General features: G+C 38.7%; 1 protein-coding gene across 6 annotated transcripts in view; it reads left to right on the top strand.

Moving 5' to 3' along the window:
• TBC1D1 (TBC1 domain family member 1) overlaps nucleotides 1-12,385 on the top strand; it is a 111,055-nt gene extending 98,670 nt beyond the window's left edge. For 3 of the 6 annotated variants that reach the window (XM_071556652.1, XM_071556651.1, XM_071556653.1), the window contains 5 exons: nucleotides 1,256-1,500; nucleotides 1,944-2,103; nucleotides 6,124-6,293; nucleotides 8,956-9,126; nucleotides 10,293-12,383. In XM_071556652.1, the coding sequence (XP_071412753.1) occupies nucleotides 1,256-1,500; nucleotides 1,944-2,103; nucleotides 6,124-6,293; nucleotides 8,956-9,126; nucleotides 10,293-10,493 (947 nt within the window). In that variant the 3' untranslated portion in view covers nucleotides 10,494-12,383. Of the gene's footprint in view, nucleotides 1-1,255; nucleotides 1,501-1,943; nucleotides 2,104-6,123; nucleotides 6,294-8,955; nucleotides 9,127-10,292 lie in introns of all 6 variants that reach the window. The other 3 variants (XM_071556648.1, XM_071556650.1, XM_071556647.1) reach the window with 2 other exon arrangements.
• Nucleotides 12,386-22,361: the final 9,976 nt, after the last annotated feature.

The raw sequence follows: 22,361 nt of genomic DNA, 5'->3' as shown, positions 1-22,361 counted from the left end.
GGTAGAAGAAAGGCTACAGGCACCCTGTCATCAAGGGCAGCTGACAAGGGTTGGTTAGAAACTTTTCCACAGCATCAGCCTTACCTGCCAGCAGCAGTACCCTCACGTTTCCACGAGGCCCCTGGTGATCCTGGACAAAATATCCAGATGCTCAAGACCTCAAGGAAACAAAACTCAGAAATGGCTGCACAAAATGCCCTATCTGTTGGCTGCCTGCATTAGCTGTGCTCCACATAATATGTATATAGCATATCGTAGCACATATATCATAGCACACAATTCTTGATATTGTAAGGGCTGCAGAAAAAAAAAAAGAAAAAAGACAAATTGAGTTTTTACTCATGGAGTAAATATTGTGGATCAAACGGATTGTATAAGTTACCTTGTTTGGATTGGTTTGGCTTAAGGACACCAAGTGCTGTATGAAAGTTTACTGATAAGCCAGTCTGGCATCTGCCTTAGGCTAGGATATAGAGACATGAGGAGTAGAGCCAAAGCCCATTGCTACCAAGAGAAAGTTTTGCTCTGCCATCTGACTTCCACTCTCCAAGCAATTATCACTTGTGTTGGTGTTCATGGGCACAACAAATAACCCCACTTAAAAGGGGATTTTTCTGCCATGTTGGTGAACTAGATCAGCCCATGCAAGAGCCTGAGCTTCATGGTACAGGAAGGGAGGAAGGGCTGGCCCATAAGACTGGGAGGGACCAAGACAAGGAGGGATGTGACAACAGACACATTTACAAGAAAAAGACAAGAAAAAAAGAGAAAGGGAAAGACCCCCCCAGCCCAGATAGCTCAGATGTTCTAAGTCTGTGCCTGGGTCCTGAAAGTCATTTAAAAGCTGACACTTTTTAATCAAGAAAGTGGAACTGGGTTACTCATCAAGCCACTGCTTCAAGGCTCCCACTATTACAGGCAATCAGGCTCCATAAGCCCTCTAACAAACTGATCAGGGCCAGGCTTAAGAACCAGGTATTCAGCTGTTCCAAACAACAGATTGTCACCATCCCCCTAACAATTTCAAAATTAATTTTGCAATGACTGTAACATAACAGTGGTAGCGCATAAGAATCAATTGTTTTGTATTGTTACTGTGTTTCTTACAGTCTTCCTGTGGGCTGACTCAGAATCCGCTTTTCAACAGAATCTACATTTTTGAAAGACTGTTTAATTTGATAACATGACAAGGCTGGGGGGGGGCTGTGTGTTTTTATTTTTCAGTTTAAGTCGCTAACTTCAGCTGTGTTCACAGGGCGCACATTTCCAACACATCCATACTTCTCAGCACAGCTGGGAGCTGGGCAGCTGTCACTCTACAATATTTTGAAGGCTTATTCACTTCTGGACCAGGAAGTAGGATATTGCCAGGGTCTTAGTTTTGTAGCAGGAGTTCTACTACTTCATATGAGTGAAGAAGATGCTTTTAAAATGCTAAAGTTTCTCATGTTTGATGTGGGCCTGAGAAAACAATATCGTCCTGATATGACAATTTTACAGGTATGATTTCAGTTTTTTTGAGTAAAAGATGCTTATATTAAACCATAGTAATGCAATATAGATAGCATTGTCAAAACATGAACTTAAATTGAGTTCTCAAAAATAGGGAAGGATAATCTGGGAAAACAATACATCATCTTAAATGCACTAGTTTCAAATCAAAAGACTTCAGGGGAAACTGTGGAAACCATAAATAGGAAGAATTCTGATGTGTTGTATGAGGTTCAAATAACCCTGCAAATGAGCCTGTCATAGGCTCACAAGTGACTCATCCTGCCTGTGTCTTTTAGGTGACTTTGAGTATTTCTTGTCTTCACACAATGCTGTCCAAACATCAATTGAAAAATACATTTCTCTGCTTTTAATAATATGAAGCACTGACTTTGCTACTATGAGTGTTAAAACGTGCTTATCTTTAGTCTCTTTGTTCTTATTCCATGCAGATACAGATGTACCAACTGTCTCGACTTCTTCATGACTACCATAGAGACCTCTATAACCACCTAGAGGAGCACGAGATTGGCCCCAGCCTTTATGCTGCTCCTTGGTTTCTCACCATGTTTGCCTCCCAGTTTCCCCTTGGATTCGTATCCAGAGTGTTTGGTAATTCTTCATAAAACTTCTTTCTGTTCTTTTTGAACTCTTACTTTTGGAATCTTGTTATTAGGAATAGTGTTATTATCCAGCCTGTTTCAGACACCCAGATATATTTTGCTTACTATGAACAGAAGAAAGGCAACAGAGGTCATCCTATGGAGTGTGCAGTGTTTCAGTAAAAGATTGTTTGGTGTTTGAGAAGATGTTTGATTTCCTTTTCAGTTGTTTGTTTTTCAACTTCATTATGTAGTACTGGATTGTCCATGATGAACAGGGTGGATTGGAGCTTTCTCCCCAGTTCCTCTTGTCTAAAGAGAGGCTGTTTTCATTTTCCTTAGTCAGCCTTATTTAAGAGATTCAATGAAGAATTTATCTATTAGGGTATACGTATTGACAATTTCTTGACTTAAGAAAAGCATAGTCTTACCTACCATGTAGAACCCAAGAAGAACCAACAAGAAGCCTGTTGTGCTTTTGTTTAAGGGCATGCTAAAAGTGCTGGAATGTAGGGGTAGCCCCTTAGTTCCCAGCAAGGGGGCAGCATGAATGACGGTCAGAAGGGCTCAGTCACAGCAGCCGTCAGAAGGCTTGATCAGAAGGCTTACAAGAGTTTATTCAAGATAGATTCACACACAGTTCCTCATAGCTCATAGTAGTAGTAGTAGAAGTAGTACCTAGTAGTTCCAGTCAGATCTAGTTCTCACTCAGTAACATCCACACCTTTTATATCCTCTCACATCCAACATGCCATGACATAATTGGTTAACCGATTCACCTCACATACACCAAAGCCTTTCATTGGTCACAAGACCCCACACAAACTCCAGATAGCTCTCTTCTCTTTAAGGTAGAACTCTGATGCACTTACACTCACCCCTACAGTAGAAAAACTCACAGTGAAAAGGATGGTGTTTATATCTAAGTAGAACTACATATCCTCTGATTAGCATCTGAACTCCAGGGAAAGCAGCGTGGTTTTTTTCCTGGAAGTGTTCAAAGCAAGCTAGTATACATCAACAAACTGACAGTAGTAATCTGTAGGAGTTAAATGAAGTGCTGTATGTGAGTGTGATACACTGAGTTTATAATCAGTTCATCTTTCAATTATTCTTAATCGTTCATAGTATTGTACATGGTAAGAAGAGTCTTTGAATTGGACAACGGAATGCAGTAAGGGTATAAAAGTGCCTTGTGTATTCAGTATATTTGAATTTCTGCCTTAATATGCAGATTAGTATTTTATCTGTCATCGGAAGATTGTAGGGGTTTAGAAAACAAAGAGTTTGCATTAGAATAGAAGGCATAGATACATGATCTTCACAGGTCTTATTTTAGATCAAGAAGAGAAAAGCATGTGTGATGGAAACTGCTGCCTCTTAAAAAACTCAGATTTTTTGGAGGAAAAGTTCAGCATGACCAGCACTTGCAGTTTTTAATGTCTCAAAGTATTTAGTAATTTCCCTAAAACAGCGATTGCTGGCACTGTGTAGGTTGAGAACATTGGACATTTTCTTACATTACAAAATAAAATCTCATCTTCATCTATGCTAAAGACTGTGAAATGTAACTTTAAACCTAAAAAAGGCTAAAGCTGTCCCTTCACTAGTGGCTGTCATTAACAGCAGGGCAAATTAGGATCCAGTTGTTTCTAACCTATGTGTTCATACACTTTTGCAGAACATAACATCCATTTTCATTGCTCACTTATTAGATCCTTGGGATGAAAGAATGTTGATGCTGAAGTAACTGATTTATAGGTTACTAAGACTGTAAGATTGCACTGCCACTTTCTAGTATTTCTCTGAACCCTTGGTATTTGAAGGTAGCCCACTGCTATTTAATAATACAGTTGTTACAGACCACTTCCCTTAGATTTCCCTAGAATGTTCTTTTTGTAAGCATCTTACAGGCAATATGTAAAAGAAGTGGGTTAGACTGTTTTAAGAGTCAAATAGCAAAACTCCTTTTAACTTTTTAATTATCTGTCCAAACTTTCAACACTTCTCAGCAGGATCTGATGAAAATACAGTGTTAAGAAAGATGGATTCTTTAGTACCCTTGCTTAGTTATTAATAGAGGAGATTTGATAGAGTAGTATTTATTTTATTTCAAAATTGTAGATAAAACTTAATTTTTTTAATCCTGTAGGCTGCCAGTCATGCTGACATTAGTTTGGGTACCTTCACTGTATTGTTGTTGGCAGGGAGCCCACTTAACAGGAAGTGTGGGGAGTGGATAACAAACAGGTCTTTGTTAAGTACTAGCTAGTTTTAATGAGAGAGGGATTTCAGCCATGTATTAGCAGCTCAGCTCATACAGACATTCATTAACAACTTTTAGGTCACCTTGAGTTAATCTGCATGTCATTATGGGGCAGGTGCTGAATCATAAATACACATTATTTTCAGCTCTGATTTTTTCACTTTGTGTTTCCTAGCTGTTCTTCAGCATTCCCTGTCCTAATACAGAGCTTTCCTATGAACCATTTTCCCATAGTTTTTGAGTTTCAATAGAGAACTGAGGCAGATGCCTGCACTGTTACCACTTTTTAATCATTCCTGCACTTGGAGTTCACATTCATGTCAGCACAGAGCTGAAAAATGTTACACTACTTTGAGAATAAACAGCAGCAAAATGCAAGATTTATGGTTAGTTATTACTTGTGCTTTTCTTTCTTGAGGAGAAAGAGAATGAAATGAGTTATGACTTCAACATTACAAGCAAAGAGTGCAAGGGGGAATTCATTGTGATACAAATTTGGAAAGAGAATTTGCATTTACTTAAAAAGGTAGTTAACCAGCGTTTTCATAAGTTCTTCACTACATAAGAGATACCTGTAGTTTTGCTAGAAGCTGTTTCCCCTACTGTGTGGTGATTTTTTTTCCTCTCCCTTTCTTTCCTTTTTTTTCAATCATGAAGACGTACTGGTTTTTTGATGTCATTGTGCCACTTTCTATGTGATTGTGACTTCATTCACAGCTTCAAATAGCAAGCAGAGAAAGAAAAGGAGAAAAGCCCTTTTTAAAATAAATAAATATTTAGAAAATATGATAAAACCCCATATTATCTTCTTTTCTATTTTCACCTCCATCAGTATTGTTTTGTATTTTAGATGCTTCTGCCTGTAGTGAGTCCCTCAATAAAATCAGGAGCTGATTCTGCATTACAGTAGCAGGAAAGTCAAATGGAGGGCAATGCTGTTTATACACACTGGTTTTGTGAAGATAGGTTTCTTGTCTGATGCTTTCATTGCAGCCTTCTGGTTTTTTACTCTCTAAATACATAGGCACTTTATAAAGAACAAGGAAAGAAATGGTGTTGCCTTGAAAGGTCACTGTATACTGTGGTTTCAGTGTGCTTGAATGTATGCCAAGTGCTGTCATTTCAGGGCCACCTGCAATATTTACACTTAAGCTGTATTACTAAGATTTCAGGGTACCCATTATTATAGTTATTAGAATATTAACAGAAGTGGTTGAGACACACACTAAAACCAAACACATCTAAAACTTGATGCTGCTGGAAAGTGTGCATTGAGTCTCAGGTGCTCAGTGTTGTGTTAACTGAGGTTTTGTGACTTTCTCCACCAGATGAGAAAAGAATTTCAGATCTTCAGTTATGTCTTCAGATATAGGCTTTGCCTGTTGTATTAGGATTTTTAAAGAGCATTTGGATTAGATTTCTATTCAAATTCATAGTCCTGTGAACATCAGAAAAGCCCACTAAACTATTGCATGCTCAGAAAGTGCAACACTGACAAACTTGACTACCTAGTTTATTGTGTACTTAGCTTAAATTTGAATTTGATTTATTTTTTTGGTGGAAACTAACTGAACAAATTAGTAAGTGATTGTGTTATTCAAGTGTGCTATTCATAGTAATAATCTTGATCCTATAAAATTTCTAAAGCCATAGCCCAAAGCATGTGTCTGGCACAGTGTATCTAACATCCAGGTTGCTCCTATGAGAAGTTCTTGTCAAAAGATGTGCTTGCTTGATATAATCTTTTTTTCTTTGTTTTCATAGATATGCTCTTTCTTCAAGGATCAGAGGCTATATTTAAAGTTTCTCTAAGCCTTTTGGGAAGTCACAAGCCCTTGATTCTGCAGCATGAGAACCTAGAAACTATTGTTGACTTTATTAAAAGCACTCTCCCCAACTTGGGTTTGGTACAGATGGAAAAGACCATTAGTCAGGTATGAAATATTCTGAACATATGAGAGGTATGCAAAGGAATGCTCTTTTTAACAAGTGCTTGACAGAAAAGAACCACACTCTGCTTCTTCTAGCTGGGAATTCTGTTATTGTAGTTACAAAGATGTTGAAAACTTTTGGAAGCAAAATACTTGTATCGTAGCTTTATATTCCTATGTCTGGTTATGGTCACTTATGAAGCCTTTAATGAAAATTAGTTTCATTTTTTTTCACCAAAGAGTCTTGCCCTCCAAGTCTCATTTCAGAAGCAAAAACTGATTTGAAAGAGCCTTATAAATGTTGAGCTTACTTAATGAAATTAGAAGCCTCCCTACACTGACTTTGTCTATACTGGCTTTTATGGTGCTGGTTCAGTGTGTAACAACAGCACCTTTGTAATTCTGCCAGGAGTACATGGGGCAGGTGCAGGTTCTTGCAGTGAGCAGTGACTCTAGAGAGCAAAAATTGGGAATCCTTTTACTATGGCAGACAAGGAAAAATATGCAATATTGCCAAGCTAGCAGAATACTCCAGACAGTAACTATGGAATTTGAAAAAAATCACAAATTATTGCAGTTAAGACTTGCTTGTTTAAAAACCCTAAATGTTGTCACACTTGACATCTGAACTGCAGTAGACAAATAGAAGATGGGCTTTAGCCTGTTTTTCTGAAGACCTTCTGTGGTCCAAAACATAGGGGCTGTACAGTGCAGAACTGCAAATGCCTACAACTCACCCAGGGCTGCGGCAGATCAAAGCCTGTGGCTGTACAAAGAAAGCAGGCAGCAGCACAGTCACCGCAGGAGGCTTGCAAGGGGCTCCCCCCTGAGCCTGGGCAGCAAAGCTTCCAGGGGACACATGCTTACATGAGGATCAGAAAAATTGGTCCTAGTGCTTAGGAAGGAGGGGAGAACTAGAAAGCCTCTGTGAGGGCAAGGAAAGCAAGCAATTTCCAGTGGCCTCATGTTACCTGCCAGACTGAAAGACTTGCAGTGCTTAGGTGACCTGCAAAAAAACGTGTTTTGAGCAGGAAGGAGAGGTGCTCTGTTAGGCAGCTCTAACTGCTCTAAATTTAAAGTGGATGGGTAGAAGAGAGTTGAAGGTAGAACAGTTCCCCTAAAGAGAGCAGCTGTTTGACCAGCCCTGCAGTCCATACACAGCTCCTGGGCTAATCCCCATGTTCCTCATGCCTTCTGTAGCACGGCCTTTGGTTTTACATGCCTTAATATGCCTTCAGTTAGGTAGTTTTCAAATCAAACTTGATTTTCCTCATGTTTCCCCCCTTTCAGGTTTGATACTCTGGTTATGACAGCAGGGATTTCCCTCCCTCCTCAGGGGCACAGAGGTTAGAAGAGGCAGAGATCATGAGAGGAACTAGCATTCTGCCCTGCTGAATTGCACTGCTTGTTTTATTGAAATTTCATCAGGGTGTCTTCAGAAAATGAAAGTTCCATATGTGTAATCAAACTGAAATTAAAATTGTATTTCAGCCTTCTTTCTGTATTTCAGAAGGCTGAAATATGTCTATGCTTAGATGCTCAGGATATGTGTTTCTGCCGTTATACAACTATGAGATAATTTTTATAGCATATCTAACATGTGACAGAAACATTGCATAAGCTGATTCTTTCTTTAACCAACAGTAAAGTTTTGTTGACAGAGCAGATAAATTAAATAGGAAATCATTATTTCAAGGTATTTAAAATAGGATTTGACATTTGACTCATTTCCAAAAAGAATGAAGTACAAGAAGTTTAAAAATAAAGAGTAACTCTTGAACATCTTTTTTTCAGATGCATTTTTAAATCAACTTTTATTTCTTCTGTGTTCTGTGATTGGCACACTTGTCCTTTTAATTCACCACCTTCTTCACTGCTTTCAGAGGGGTTAAATTCTTCAGATACATTGGAATCATAATTATGAATTATTTGAAGGTAGATGCTTGCCAAAACTTAGAAAAAGGAAAATACAATAGTATTTTTTTTTCCTCTGGGTTACTCTGCACGTCAATTTATTTATCTGCTTTTAAAATAAAAAGTTTATTTAATAGTCATTTATAAGACTGAGCCTTCATTTTAGTGATTTGCAGTTGATAATAGAAATCTACTTTGACATCAAGTAATGTTTCCACGAAAAGTATTAGTGTAAGGGTACATAATTTCATTTTCTTTCAGTTTGTAAAGGTACTGTGGAATCATAAATAAAGCTCGCAAAGTTTACTGTTTTTCATTTAAAGCTTTTATTCTAATTAGCCTTACACTTGTACCTGAGCACGTGGATCTGGGCCACACTTTTTCTAAAGTGATAAGTAATTTCAAGTATGTCTAGGAGGGCTTATGTCAAACTGAGATACATTAAATTTGAAAAGGGGAATACCCTACAAAATCTACACTTCCTGAAAACTTTAGTGGTAGTAGTTTTTCTGAAGTCAGGCAGCAAATCAGTAGCAAAGTTTTCCAGTAGATCCAATGCCAATGTATTGCACTCTACTACCTCAGTCCTGCCCTTTCCAGAGCAGGAAATGTGAATGCCAAAAAGTAAATCCTTTTTTTGTATGCAGTGATTAGATAGCTAAGTCTAGATTTAGACCCATAGATTTTAAAGCACAGAAAGAGCTATGGTTTTGATCTGCACAGCACCTAATAATATTTTTATATCCAACAGGTGTTTGAAATGGATATTGCCAAACAGTTGCAAGCTTATGAAGTTGAATATCATGTGCTTCAGGATGAGCTTATAGATTCATCTTTGAATGACAATCAGAGACTGGATAAATTAGAAAAAGCAAACAGTAGCTTGCGCAAACAAAACTTTGATCTCCTGGAAGAACTGCAGGTACAATTTATATTTCATTTTTAATTAACATTCTCATTTATACACCTTTTCAGAACAGACCATTCTACACCACATTACAGGAAAGACCAGTGTTTGGTCTAGTGACTTTAAAGCACAGCCACTTTAAAGTTTTATTTAGTTTAGCCCTTAAAGATTATGTGCAGAAGAAATTCTAAGAGGGGGATGCATAGAACATGTGCTTGTAGGTAGTGGAAAGTTGACTTCATCACACTGTCTCTTCTCTTGTAACTAAAATAAGAGCTGCAGAAGATAACAAAAAATATATCAAGTGCTTTTTCAACTTCATTTTTACATTTTCAGTCACTGCTTTATTGTACTGCAAGGATACTAGTCTATCAAAAATGGGAAAATTGATTCCAGAGACACAATTTAGATATATATTAGACATAGGATATGTTGTCTACAAAGACATACTTTTTACTACCATTTTTTAACTGTTACTATTTCACAAATTGTTTAAACAATCTGGATAATTTCTAATATATGCTCAATATGTGTTCAGTCTGCAGCTTTTTCAGAGGCGGTACACTTCCTCTCTGTAGGGGCTATTCTTTGCTTCTCTGCAAGAAGTCAGCTTTCTGGCTGTTTTATAAGAGGACATTTGTCTCCAAATGTTATCCAGTGCTAAAACTTCTAAACAGATATATGATGTTTTCAAAGTACCTCAGCTACAGATCACATGTGATGAGTTTGAACTGTCTCATAGTTTATTTCCCCATGAGAATGCAGCTTACAGGCTGAGTTGTCTTTGCTTTGCAAAGCAACAAATGTGACTGTCCAAAAATGTCTGTCAACCGACCCAGACAGAAGCTTATCTTAACCTGCAGGTCTTTCGTATAAAATTTGCAGATTCAGTAACTTTCTAATTTCATTACTGAATTTAATTGTGAACTAACCAAAGCAATCAAGTTGAGAGAGGAAGGTATCTTGTTATAGACAAAATCATAGTTGTAGTTTAAAATTCACAGATTTAATAACTTCCATACTTTCATTTAACTTTGCAGGTTTTTGTAATTTCTAAAGTATTTTATAAGTATTCACATAACTCAAAAAATAGTTTAAAGATGGTTTCAGTCATTAATGAATTTACTTTTTTTCCCCTGTCCCATCCTTCCTTCCCCTCCTCCTATCTTTTACTTCAAAAGGTGGCTAATGGGAAAATCCAAAACCTTGAAGCTACAGTAGAGCTTTTATTGACCAATGAAGGAAAACTGAAGCAGTCCATTCTCACTCTTGAGCAGGAGCGAGCAACTTTGCTGAAAGCAGTGGAAGAGATGCAAAAAAAGATTGGTGATACAGATGGAAAGCCTCCACTCACTAGACAAGAGCATATGGATGCTGACTGATATGCACAGTTGTAATGGAGCAGAGAAGATGAGCAAGAAATAAAGGGAAGAACAGAGTCTTTTTGTCATGATCCATGGGGATTCGATTGTCATGTTCATTGTACATGCCTTACTGTAGCAAAGCAAGATACAGGCTTGGTGGCTTCCTGTATCACAGAAGCCGGTTCCCTGGGGTGAAGACTCTTTTCTTCTTAGTATGTAGAAATACTATGAAGAGTAAGATGCCACGTAATAAATAATAAGCAGGAGAAACTTTATTGTTTACAGTCATACTCAATACACTGTAAATATGGATTCTTCATTTAAGTGCTTCTAAACCTAAGTGCTTTGGGTTTGTCCCATTTTTTGTTTGTGTCTGAATCACAACCGTGTTATATAATACATCCTTTAGTAGGTCCTTTGAAGAAATATGGCAGTGTAAAACCTGTGAATGGATGACTGCCCCATTGCAGCTATGCAGTGGAAATATTTACAGAGAGTTTTGTGATTGGACTTGATTTTTTTGACAGTGTAATTCCCCTACACTTTGACTGAGTTCTGTTAATGATGTTGTTTATGCTTCAGAAAACTGCTTTCTTATGCTTGAAGGTGTCAATCTATTGGATTCCAGGGAGCTGGACCTTTATCATATGTAACTATGCATAACAGGGGGGGTTGCCATCTGTTTTTATAAGTATGTTGGTTTAGTATATTTTTTGTTTAACAACAAATAATTTAGTGTATTGTTGATTGGCATTATCTGAGAAACATACTGTATATAGTAACTGCATTATCCTTAACAAAATATACTGACATTGAGTTGATGAAGCTTGTGACTCTTGCAGCATCATCTGAGGATTTATATTCAGACTCTTCAAGTTTCATCTTATTTATTTCTGATCTGCTGTGTGATGTAAGTCATCTTTTTTGCAGGGAAACTAACGCCCACTTGTTTTTTCTTCCATTTATTTGGTACTCTGTGCCCACTCATCCTCTGAGAAATGTTCTTTAAGACTTTTTCTAAAGAAGTGGAGGCATTTCAAGAGGTTCATGCTGTGCCACATATGCTCAAACTGTTTTATAAAGGGTTTTTCTGATTGGGACACCATTCTTTTTTGCAATGCATCTTTCAAGTAAGATTGCATATATTAAAAAATAATTCTCACTTTTCTTAATACAATGAATGTAGTTTGCAAGCCAGTTAAAGCACCACTGTACAGTAATATCCATGAATACCCAGTTGTTTGGGTTTGCTTCAGAATTAAGAATAGAGCCATAGTTGTGTTCAGTCCCCAAGCACAGAGTTTAATAGGTATCAGTGTTTTGTTATCATGGAGATTGACCCAGAACGTGATTTTTATATGTTTGGTTCTTGCAAATCAACTTTGTATTCACTTAGTATTGAAATTCCACATAAATCAGTTATTATTAATACACTTAACTCCTAAACTTGTTTTATTATTTGGAAATCCATATTGAAGCTCATGCTTCATGTTTAAAATCTTGTTATAATGGACCTCATACTGTTAGAGCACTGAGTAATGTTGCATTTTTACAGCATAGTGCCATAATTCATACACTGACTTCTTAACAAGAGCAATAAAAAAAATAATAATCTATGCCTACATCTATGTTTGTACATTTTTTGACATTTTAAACCAAAAGCACCGTTGGTGGGGTGAGAGTTCAGAATTGTGTAAAATAAAACTTTCCCTGCAAGTGTGGTACCATCTACGGTGGTTGTTAATTTTCATATGTACGGATAGAAAATTCACTTGTACCAACAGAAAATTTAACACCCCGGCACAATGAAACAGTTGCTTCTATATAGTCACAAAACCGTGCATTGTGAGGACAGAGACTCTAGTTCTCATCTAAGTGCACTTATTTCTGGAATTACACGAATTCTCAATAAAAGGCTTCAGACTTGGTGTTGGAGAAAGGTAATGTCACTTACCCCATTCCCAACTTTGGAAAAGCTTGGGGCTTGCCCCTCCAGAAGTAGGAAAAAGAAGTAATAGAGCCCAGAGCTACTCCCAGATACTTGATACCCCAATTATACTATAGCTAAGCATCCTTAAGAATGTGTAAAATTAGATTTGCTATTGCCTGAGTACAGGAATTGTCATTACATACCATTTTCTGTTTGAACAGTAATTTCTGATTCAGAGAATATTTTTTAAAAAAGCTTCCAAATCCATGCACTGGATACCTCAGCATAAATCACAAATGAACTCCTGGAAGATTGAAATTGAAATAATCAACATTTTCTCCGTATCACTTCTGCAGATAAAAATCCCCAGCAGTAATGTTTAGTCTGAAGAAAAGAAAAGGTAGTGAAGAAAGGAGGAGTTCACTGGTATGTGCAAACTAGGCTTCCAAAGGTGCATGGCAAAGGCAGCAAGGTGTGCAGTGTGAGCGTGCTGGTGAATGACATGGATGCAGCAGTCCAAAGAGGTTAGCCTGAAATGTGGAAAGAACTAATTTTGGAACGTGTAACAAGAAAAAGGCAGCTCCTCGAAAACCATAGCAGTGAACAGCACTTCATAGCTGGTGGACCTGATGAGGTGTCCTGTGGTCACCTGGTTCTGGTTTGGTTTTCTTCGAACCAGTGCAAGTGGTAGTTTATGGTAGGTACCTGTGACTCCCTGTCCTGAATGTTTGATGTACTTCTATATTTTGCCCTGTTGTCTATTTTCAGAAATTGTTACTTATTACAGAATCTGAGAATGATGACACAGTGCATATTGTGGGAAGAAGATCAAAGTGCTTTTGTAAAGGCTCAAATTCCCTTGTTTAGAGTGAGAATTGAGTCACAAAGAGATGTAATGACTTGCACCAAATATTTCAGTTTCTCACTGATTGCTGAAATTCAGATCTTCTAAGTCATGTCAAACTGTCTTAGTGGTTGCCTGATAGATTGCTCCAGAAGGCCTGTAACATGTACTTAGTATGTCAGGCAATGCTCTGCTGAAGCCATATTAAATGGGAAATGCAGCCACTGAAACCTTGTCCTTTCTGACAGCTGTTCCTCCCTCCCAAGAGAAACTCACACAGTCCTACTAAAGCATGTTATGTCCTTACCAGGTACCTCCTCTGCAGGTACCTTGCAACCAACAGCTCTTGCTTGATATGCTGGAGTAGATGCACTGCCAGCACTGAGAAGCAAGGACTGCAGTATGGCATCACTAGTCAATCAATATTCTTGGGATATTTTTTCAAATGTAGTAATATGGTAAGAGTTATCATTACTTAGGACTAAGTCACAAAACTGCAGCTAGTAGTCCACCATTCAGCAGAGCAAGGAGTTGAATCCACTTTTTTTTGCTTCAAGTCCACCACAATACGTGCTGCAATTCCACTGTAGTAAAACAGCTTGGTGTATCAACATGGCAGAGCATACTACTTCTTAGCCAAATCAGGTGGGATAGTGTCAGTGCTCTCAATGCATTCTTCTCCTGGAGATTTGGCTGCTTAATTAGATAATGCATCTACTTTTGAGGCACTTCAGGCCTCCAGTAGCTTTGGGCCTCAATGCCTGATGGCCTTGCAGCCACTCACCGAAAAGTTGGAGGAAGCCAGCTGCTTCTCACCCTGCCACCATCTTTTAGGAGATGCATTTAAGCTGAGCCTCTTGTGTTTGGTCCTTGCCTGCAGGGTTGCAGCCCCACTTGCATCTGGCCATGTACCCTTGTTGATCCGGACATATGAGTGTGGCTTTCTGGCTTGAGCTCAGCCTTGACTGGTGACCTGAACTGTTGACCTGCCTTGCTCATCTCTTCTGGGTGTTGTGGGACATGCCCTGTCTGTAAGTTGGCTCCCTTGCCTGGGGGCCTATCACCCTCAGCTGCTGGCTCACTGTCCTCTTTAGAAGCAGCGCCAGCCCTTGCTGCTCCCCAACATACAGCCCCATAGTTCAGCTCAGGTTACGTGTCTACACTGCTTCTAATTCCAATGCTGGGCTGGTCAGAGCTTGTTTAGGTGTCTCTGCATGCCACTGCTCTTCCTGAACAAGCAACTGGTTCTCTTAGCACTTGCTTAGGGACCTTTAGCACGATGGTCACCCTGTATAACGCAACCCTTACTAGTCTCCCATCTATTTCAAAATATGAATTCACATTTTTTTCCACTTCAAACAGTGCACCATATTTGCAAACAAAATTTTGGTGTGGATGACACCAAAAAAGCACCTGAAAAGAATACATTTTGACTACAACTGGATGCATGCCATGGTTGCTTGAGGCACCTTGAATCATTGCACAATATTTGTATGGTGTCACACCCTGTATTGTGAAGTAAGTTTTCTTCAGCAGAGCTGTACAAGAACAGGTGTGTGGGAGGGAGAAGAATGCTGGCAGCCAGGCTAACCATCAGGGTGCAACCCAGGCATTGCCTTCAGAAGGCAGATGTGTGGCTTACACCGACTAAGTTTTACATAACCTAAATTAGGGTGGATCACTGGGTACTCATTTGCTCATGCAGCTGCCAGAAAATGTTCCTTTCATCTAGACAGACCTGAGGCTGCAAGAATTCAATGCCTTACAGTAGCCTTTGCAGCATAACCCAAAGCAAATCTAATGCTTCATTATGTACAAGACTTTAGGATAAACAGATTTTTCCTTTTGTCTGATTATTTCGTATATTTCCATGGTGTTAGAAAAGTTTTGAGGCTATAGATGCTGAAAGATGATGAAACTCTTCTTGCAGAGAGAACAAGGATGATTAAAACAGGGTTTCTAGAAAAGCTTGTGCTAGCTCCCCATCCCTGACTTTTCTTATGTACCATTTGTGAACCAAAGTGATTTTAGGAAAATTTCAGGTTGTTTCTCTTTTGATTAGAAATGAAATGACTGACAAAGATGTTCTGACGACAGCCATTGGTCCTAGGCTCAACCAGAACCCTACTTCTTTCTGTTGCTCTTTAGCACTCTTCTGTAATACCTTTCCTTTTGTTAACATTTCACACTAGACTGCTTGTTCACAAAGGACATAGAAATACATTTTTCATTTTCTAGCTAAAACCAGAATATGATAATTACCTTTTGTGTCTGTCTGTTTCTCTATTACTAATGAGACAGTGAGTTTCCCTTTCTCAACAGTCAGCCTAATCAAGATGGTACTCAGGAAAAAAGTCTTCTTGGTACAATTTTGTTCCTTCTACTTCTCTTGAAGTGGGGGCAGGGGGACAGGGGTTGACTGTTTAAACAGCAATAAGAAGTTTCAAGTTCTGTTTTGTTACTTTTTTTCATTAGCTGTTACAAGATGAGCAAATACTAAAACCACACTTGTATACTGTCTTTTTTCCTTGTTTCCAACATCTGATGTTTAGGATGTTGGTTCCGTAGATAGTGAAATGTCTTACGATGCCAAGGATTTGGAATTGCTGAGGCAATGGTTGACTTAAAGAGCATTTGTTCCATGTACTAGTTAGGATGAGCTGAAAAGGTTGAAGAGTCAGCCACTGTCTGGGACTTTGAGCTCATGAAGCCATAGGTTCTTGACGGGATTAGTGGTACATGTATGTCTTCCCAGCTCATTACTTGTAGTTTTCTCTTAGGGCATATCACAAAAAAACTGATTGCAAAACAAACAAATTGCAAAACCTGAAATGTGGTTGTTTAGTATCTAATGGCCTGGTACACCAATTGTGTCTCGTATTTTTTTGGTAAGAAATCTCAAATAGTGGTTTCAGTGGTTAGAAACTGAGGTAACAGGCAGATATGGAGGAGCAGTGAACCTTGCAACTGGTCAAATAGCAACATAATTAGTAAGTAAGTAAGGAATATTTCTAGACTCTTTGAAGTGCATTCTGTACAGTAAACTTGTCAAGCAAGTCGTTAATAGACATTATGCTTGTTTTGAGAGAAGGAAAAACCAAGATGCTTATTAAAAATGGAGAGAGATGGAAAGTTAAGAAGATAATATGTAGGGCCAGACAGGAGAAAGCCATGACATTTTCAAGGCCTGCAGTAAGAAGTCTGACATACCATGAAGAGATGTGAGTGCAAATATCCATCTAACTGCGAGGCAACACAAATCTGAGTGTAGTGAAATAATCTCGATAAGCCTCAGAAAACCCTCACTTTTTTGTGGTTCCTGATGGAGTTCATAAAGGCAGGGTTCAGTGCAAACAAGGTTTCTCTGACAAAGAAAATATACTGTTCTTTTCAAACAGTGGAGAAAGTCAAGTAAGACCTGATTTCAAAGTCATCTTGTCAAAAAAGGTTCCTTCCTACTAGAATGGAAAATAAAGCAAGACTTTTTAATACAAAATTGTCCTCCAAGAACTTCTGACATATCTCTGGGATGCACTAACATCTTCATCATGCTAAGAATAAGCTTTAGTTCCAGTAGTACCTAAAAATGTCAATCAAATAACAATTTAAATAGCCACTTCCAGTCACAGACACTCACAATATGTAACCTGGCTGACTCTGAAATGAAGGCAGTCCATGATGCTGGTCTATTATTATAAGGCTCCTGCTGGGAACATTTTTGGTGATTCCTGCCACTTTACCTTACTTTTACCAAGAGAAAGTTATTTGCTCAAGAAATTTGGATTTTATTGTCTGACTGACAAGTTTGATCTAAATTTCATTATTTGGCATTAAACTGCTAAACTACATCAATAAAGTAGACAGATTGCTTTAATGCACTGACTTTGCAGGAAAACAAGGATGGCAAGACAGAACATACGTAGATGTTTTACCCTGCTTGTACAGAAATTATAACTGCAGAAACTGCAGGTGGCTCACTCGACTCCTGTAGGATTTATTAGGATAGAGTGAGAGTGTCATATATAACTACTGACTTTAATGTTAGTGCATGCTAGTTTAGATACGCTTGTTGGTGTAAAAGGTGCCATAGCCATTTTTAGTATTACAAATACTAAGCCATTATCCATACTCTGGTAGCTGCCAAGTTCCATATGGGGTAGGAAAAATAAGTCAGTGTTAACCTAAATCAGACAGGCATAGACAGCATCTTCTACCTTCAGAACATTTTTAGGCATCCAAAATTATTGGCATTTGGGTTTGTTTGGGGTTTTGTGTTGTTGTTGTTGTTTTGGTTTTTTTTAAAAAAGCAGTATTTCAGATTCTGTCATAATTTGTTTCAGCATCTCAGTTCCAGACAGGACTACAATTTTAACAGGTACAGATTCAGACAATCATTGCTTAAAATCGTGGACCATTTAAGGAATATATATTTTGACATTTGAGTGGATATGTTCTAATTATTATATTTTGACATTTGAGTGAATCTGTACTAATTATTATTGTGTGTGTTGCAAATACAGTAAGTTCTTGTTTCCCCTTTTTAAAAACTTCATGCCTCAACAAAAGATAGAAATGTCCATTGTCAGCTTTTGCTTAAAAAAGAAGCAGGAAGTTCTATGATTAAAAGAACATAAGTGTATATAAGAGGAGGAGGAAATGAGAGTTTCAGAAGCAAAATGCTGACAGCAGGGATTTACCCAAAACCTTTTGCTTGACCTCCAGAGAGATCTCAGTGAAAAACATGCAACAGCTCGCTGCTGTGGTCTACAAATTTCAGGAATTTTTAATGCCTGTAGTGACTAAAAAGAGAGAAGGTTATAGTAGAGTTTTCCTTGAAAATCTCTTCCATATCCATTCCCACCAGCTACTCTATCTCACAATATAAAGATGGGACATGCAGGCAACACAGACACAAGCCAAAACATCTGCAAGCTCTGTTGTCTGTCACTTAACCCCTAAGTCCTGATGAGCCAACCAGTCAATATGAAAAACTTCCATCACTGGGGACTATGGTACTTTATTCAGCTGTGAGGTCTGCAGAAGTGACCTGCTCTGTACTGACTCCAGTCCTGGACATTTTGGTGAAGCATATCTTCTGGAAAATTAGCAGCATATGATCCAGCAGGTGTCAAGAGATGATGATTCTTCCACTTTCCATGAAAGTGAGATCGAGGAGAGGTCAAACACGAATGAGACACTGAAGACCCTATGGAGTCAACAGATTTTTTTTTCATTCAGGTAGATCAACCATGGGAATAGAGCTCTTGAAAGATTTTCTCCCAGATTACCTTCATTACTAAGTATGGCATCTGCCAAGAAGTTGTTGGTAGTGCCAGGCCTGTCATCTGTACTAAGGAAACCAAGGGCATGGGCAGTCAGGAAGTTTTTATGCATTTCAGGATCTTGCTTTTTCAGTCACTGACTGGAGGGTGTATGTTAGGCCATGTACCATTCCTAATGCATGGTTTCAAATTCAGCTCCTCCCTTCAATTCCTGATCTTTGGTTATTTCTCAAGGCATGTCTCCACAATTCCCTAGAGGCATATTTTAAAAAAGCTGTCTGTGATCTGAGCTATACTGAGCCTTCCAAGTGGGGTAGTTCATTTTACCCAGAACTCACACCTTATTCCCCTGCTTCTTAGACAAGTTTATCAGTTTGGACTCAGTGCAGTCCCAAACACAGGCAGTTGTGTGATTCCCAGTTTGGAGTTAGCCTGTGCCCAGCAAGCTTGGAGCATAGAAAGTGCTCATTCATGTCAGCCTACACCATTCCATGCTGATATACTTTGAGTGTTTTCAGGTCAACTTCAAGACTTCTCTTCACCAAAATGCAATGAATTATGCAGGCAATGTGAAGCATTTTTCCAGCTCCTGACCTGTCATAGGCTTCTGTACCACTTTCCATTTTTCATAATTGTTGGAACACAGGCACAGAAACTATACATCATGGTCCATTGGTGGGCTTCTGCATGCTCCTGGTTACATGTTTGTAGACGACATCAGATCTTGTTCCGGCACACCCTGGGAACACACGCTAAAATGGCTGGCAGTGGCCACAGGTCCTGAGGTCTTTTCAGTCATTTTCTATCATCCAGGTGTTTACTCTGTAGCTACGACATAGATTATTAATTTCCAGTTGTGTAACCTCCACTGCATTAAAACATTTTATTTTCTTAGAACAGCATACCATTACAAGAACCAAGCACAGTCAGAAACCTTCCTAAACTTGCGTCTTCCAAAAGATCATCTGTGAAGAAAAACTTCTATAACTGCATTTCTTTTCTGCCTGTGGAAGTTTGCAAGATTCACTAAAGTTTCCATTCTGGAATTATGTACATTATGACCACCCGGCTTCCCCATTTCCAGTCCCCACTGCTACATAGGTGGCCAAGGCATTGGAGTGAGACCAGATAGTGGTTGAATTTTTTAAGGGTAGACACAACATTTAAAAGCAAGCAGCTCAGGAGTTGTCAATTGTGTTTTTGCCAAACCCTGGGCATTAGGATACTAACATTCTTGCTGGACACCAAACTAGCCTAATTTGAAAGAAAAAAAAAAAGCAGTTATGAGTCTCACTGTAAATTAGATGGAATTCTGAAAAGGTGTACTGCATATTCCACAAAGAAAAGGCCAAGCTCATTCCCTTGCCTTAATTCATTTGGCCAGTTTTCCTATCTTCTAAAGCTTCAGGCAATTAGACCGGCTATGTAGCCATTGCTGTTACTGCAGGAGGTTTAAAAATTAAACAGCTGTTATACACAGGCCAGTCACAAAAATCAGGCTGATTAAAATATAGGCTAACCTTGGGCAAATTGTAATGATCTTCTTAATTACAAGTTTGAAGGACTTTCTGTCTCTCAGATCCAGCATGTTCTGTCTATGTAAGAGAAGAAACACCAACATTGTGAAGTATTGCTTTACTGCATCATATTAGGAAGGGAAGAAATTTGATTTTAAAAACGAAAACTCACAAAACTTTTAGCACATACAGTTGTCTCATTTCACTTTCCTTTAATGCCTGATATTAAAGAACCCAAATTTATCCCCAGAGAGAATTCAGTCATCAATTCCAACAGGAACAGGATGGATCCTACCTCAGATAACAAACTACCTCTGGAGGAGGGGCTCCTTTGTTGTTTCTGGGTTATTTTTTAATGTGTTTATTACCCTTGGAGTTTAAGACCTAAGCCTGTAACCTCCAAAGCAAAGCAGCTACTGAGACCCCAAGCAAAGGAGGTACTGTAACACTGTTATTCAGTATTGTGCAACTGCTGCCTGCTGCACAGAATGCTTCTGTCTCCTCCAGACATCAACTTCCCTGAGATGTGGCTTTTCTAATGATACCATCAGTTGTACGGAACAACTGGGAGAGTAAAGGAGCTGAACCAAGTTCTCAGCATGGCTTTTCTCATGTGTGCATGTTGCTCTAGGCAGACACCTTCTACAAGAGAAATGGTGGCCTTTGTCATGGGTAAATTTAAAAGCACTCATTGACTTTGATTTTCTATCAAACTTTCTGCTTTGGCATTTGAACACTATATAAAATTAGTGCCCCCAGATGATGGTTTGTTTTCCTAACAGTTAACTTTTGCCTAAATCAGAGGAGTTTAGGCCACAGGGGATTGACAATCTAGCCAAGCTGAGAACAGCGAACTGATTTCAGCTGCAATGCTGAAATGTGACATGAACGTAAATGTGGCAATCAGGTAAAAAGCGTGCTAGGTCAGGGATGACACAGATGAGACCAGACAGATTTAACAGGGTTGCTGTGTGTCCTGCATGCTCCGAGCACTGTGCCTCACTGTGGAGACCCCACTGAATGCTGGTTGTACCTAAGGCAGTGCAGGGGAAACAACTGGCTGGACAGGGTAGGGAAACCTGATAAACAAACAGCATCAGAGACAAAACGTAGAAAGAGGAGGGTGGAGCTGCAGAAAGCCAAAGTCCTGCCAGCAGCAGTCCTCTACATTGCTGCTGGCCAGCTGACTGTCAGCTTTTGTTCTGCACATGTGAAAGTGCTGCACAGTGTTCAGCACCAGAGACATTAAACCTCCTGCACACAAGGGGATGGACAGAGGAAAGACAGCTGGTGGGGCCTAATGAGAGTTTCTAGAAGAAGCCACGTTGCTGATTCTGCCCCAAGATTTCTATTAACACCAACCTGAAACATGACAGTTTGAGTTTGGTTTGTATTCATTAAATTCAGGGTCTAATTTTTACATAGCTTATAGAGAGAAAGTAATTGCATTTTGTCATCTTTTTTCCAGATAAAGATTTGACTGCTTTGTCAAAGTGAATATCAAAGTTTTCTTCTGAAAATCTTAGGGAAATAAAACTAATCTAGAGATTATTGTATTGATTTCCTGCATTTACTGCAGTTTTGATATTACTGATCTACAGTATGGCTCAAAGACCCTTTTACTCCTCCATTAAGGAAGTCAGCTAATTTCAAGCATTGATTTTCAAAATATTTTAATATTTAATATTTTAAAATTTTAATATTTAATTGACTTCCTAATTCTCCATTTGTGCAACCGAGTCACGCAGTGTGTATTTCTATGTTAAGAAATTCACATCAGTGCTGGATCATATTCTCCACTAGATGGTAATGTTGTTTCAGATGGTTTGTGTTGAAAGGAGCTTCTCTGCCAACAACTCCAAAAGAAAAGTGAGAGCCATGGGATTTAGCCAAAATTTTATCTTTGGGTATTTGGAGAAGAAAAAGCTTTCCATTGATTAGAAGATCATTTTTGGTTTAAAAAGGTTGTAATAAAAACTTTGTACGTACTGTAATTATTAGGATCGTGGAAGTCTTAGTTCATATAACAGATTTCAAAAAGTCTGAAAACAACAAATTAATTAACAGAGAATGCAGAAGACAAGCAGTGATCTCTGCTTTATGCTATCTGATACCCATTGTTGTTGCTGAGTGACTCAAAACCCTTCAGCTCTTTGTAGCCACAGTTTTCCTGGGAAGTAAAAAAGTACTCTTCGCCTCCTCCTTTTATGGCAAAGGAGACAGAGAAACAAAAATCCATTTGTGCAATGTTACTGGAAAACCTCTCTAGCTCCATGGGGACATGGGACAAGCCAGCAGTTGTGCTCCTCTTCA

This window comes from Pithys albifrons, chromosome 5 (genome assembly GCF_047495875.1).
Source record: "Pithys albifrons albifrons isolate INPA30051 chromosome 5, PitAlb_v1, whole genome shotgun sequence".
In the NCBI taxonomy this organism is placed as follows: Eukaryota; Metazoa; Chordata; class Aves; order Passeriformes; family Thamnophilidae; genus Pithys; species Pithys albifrons.
This window is presented reverse-complemented; position numbering and strand designations above follow the sequence as displayed.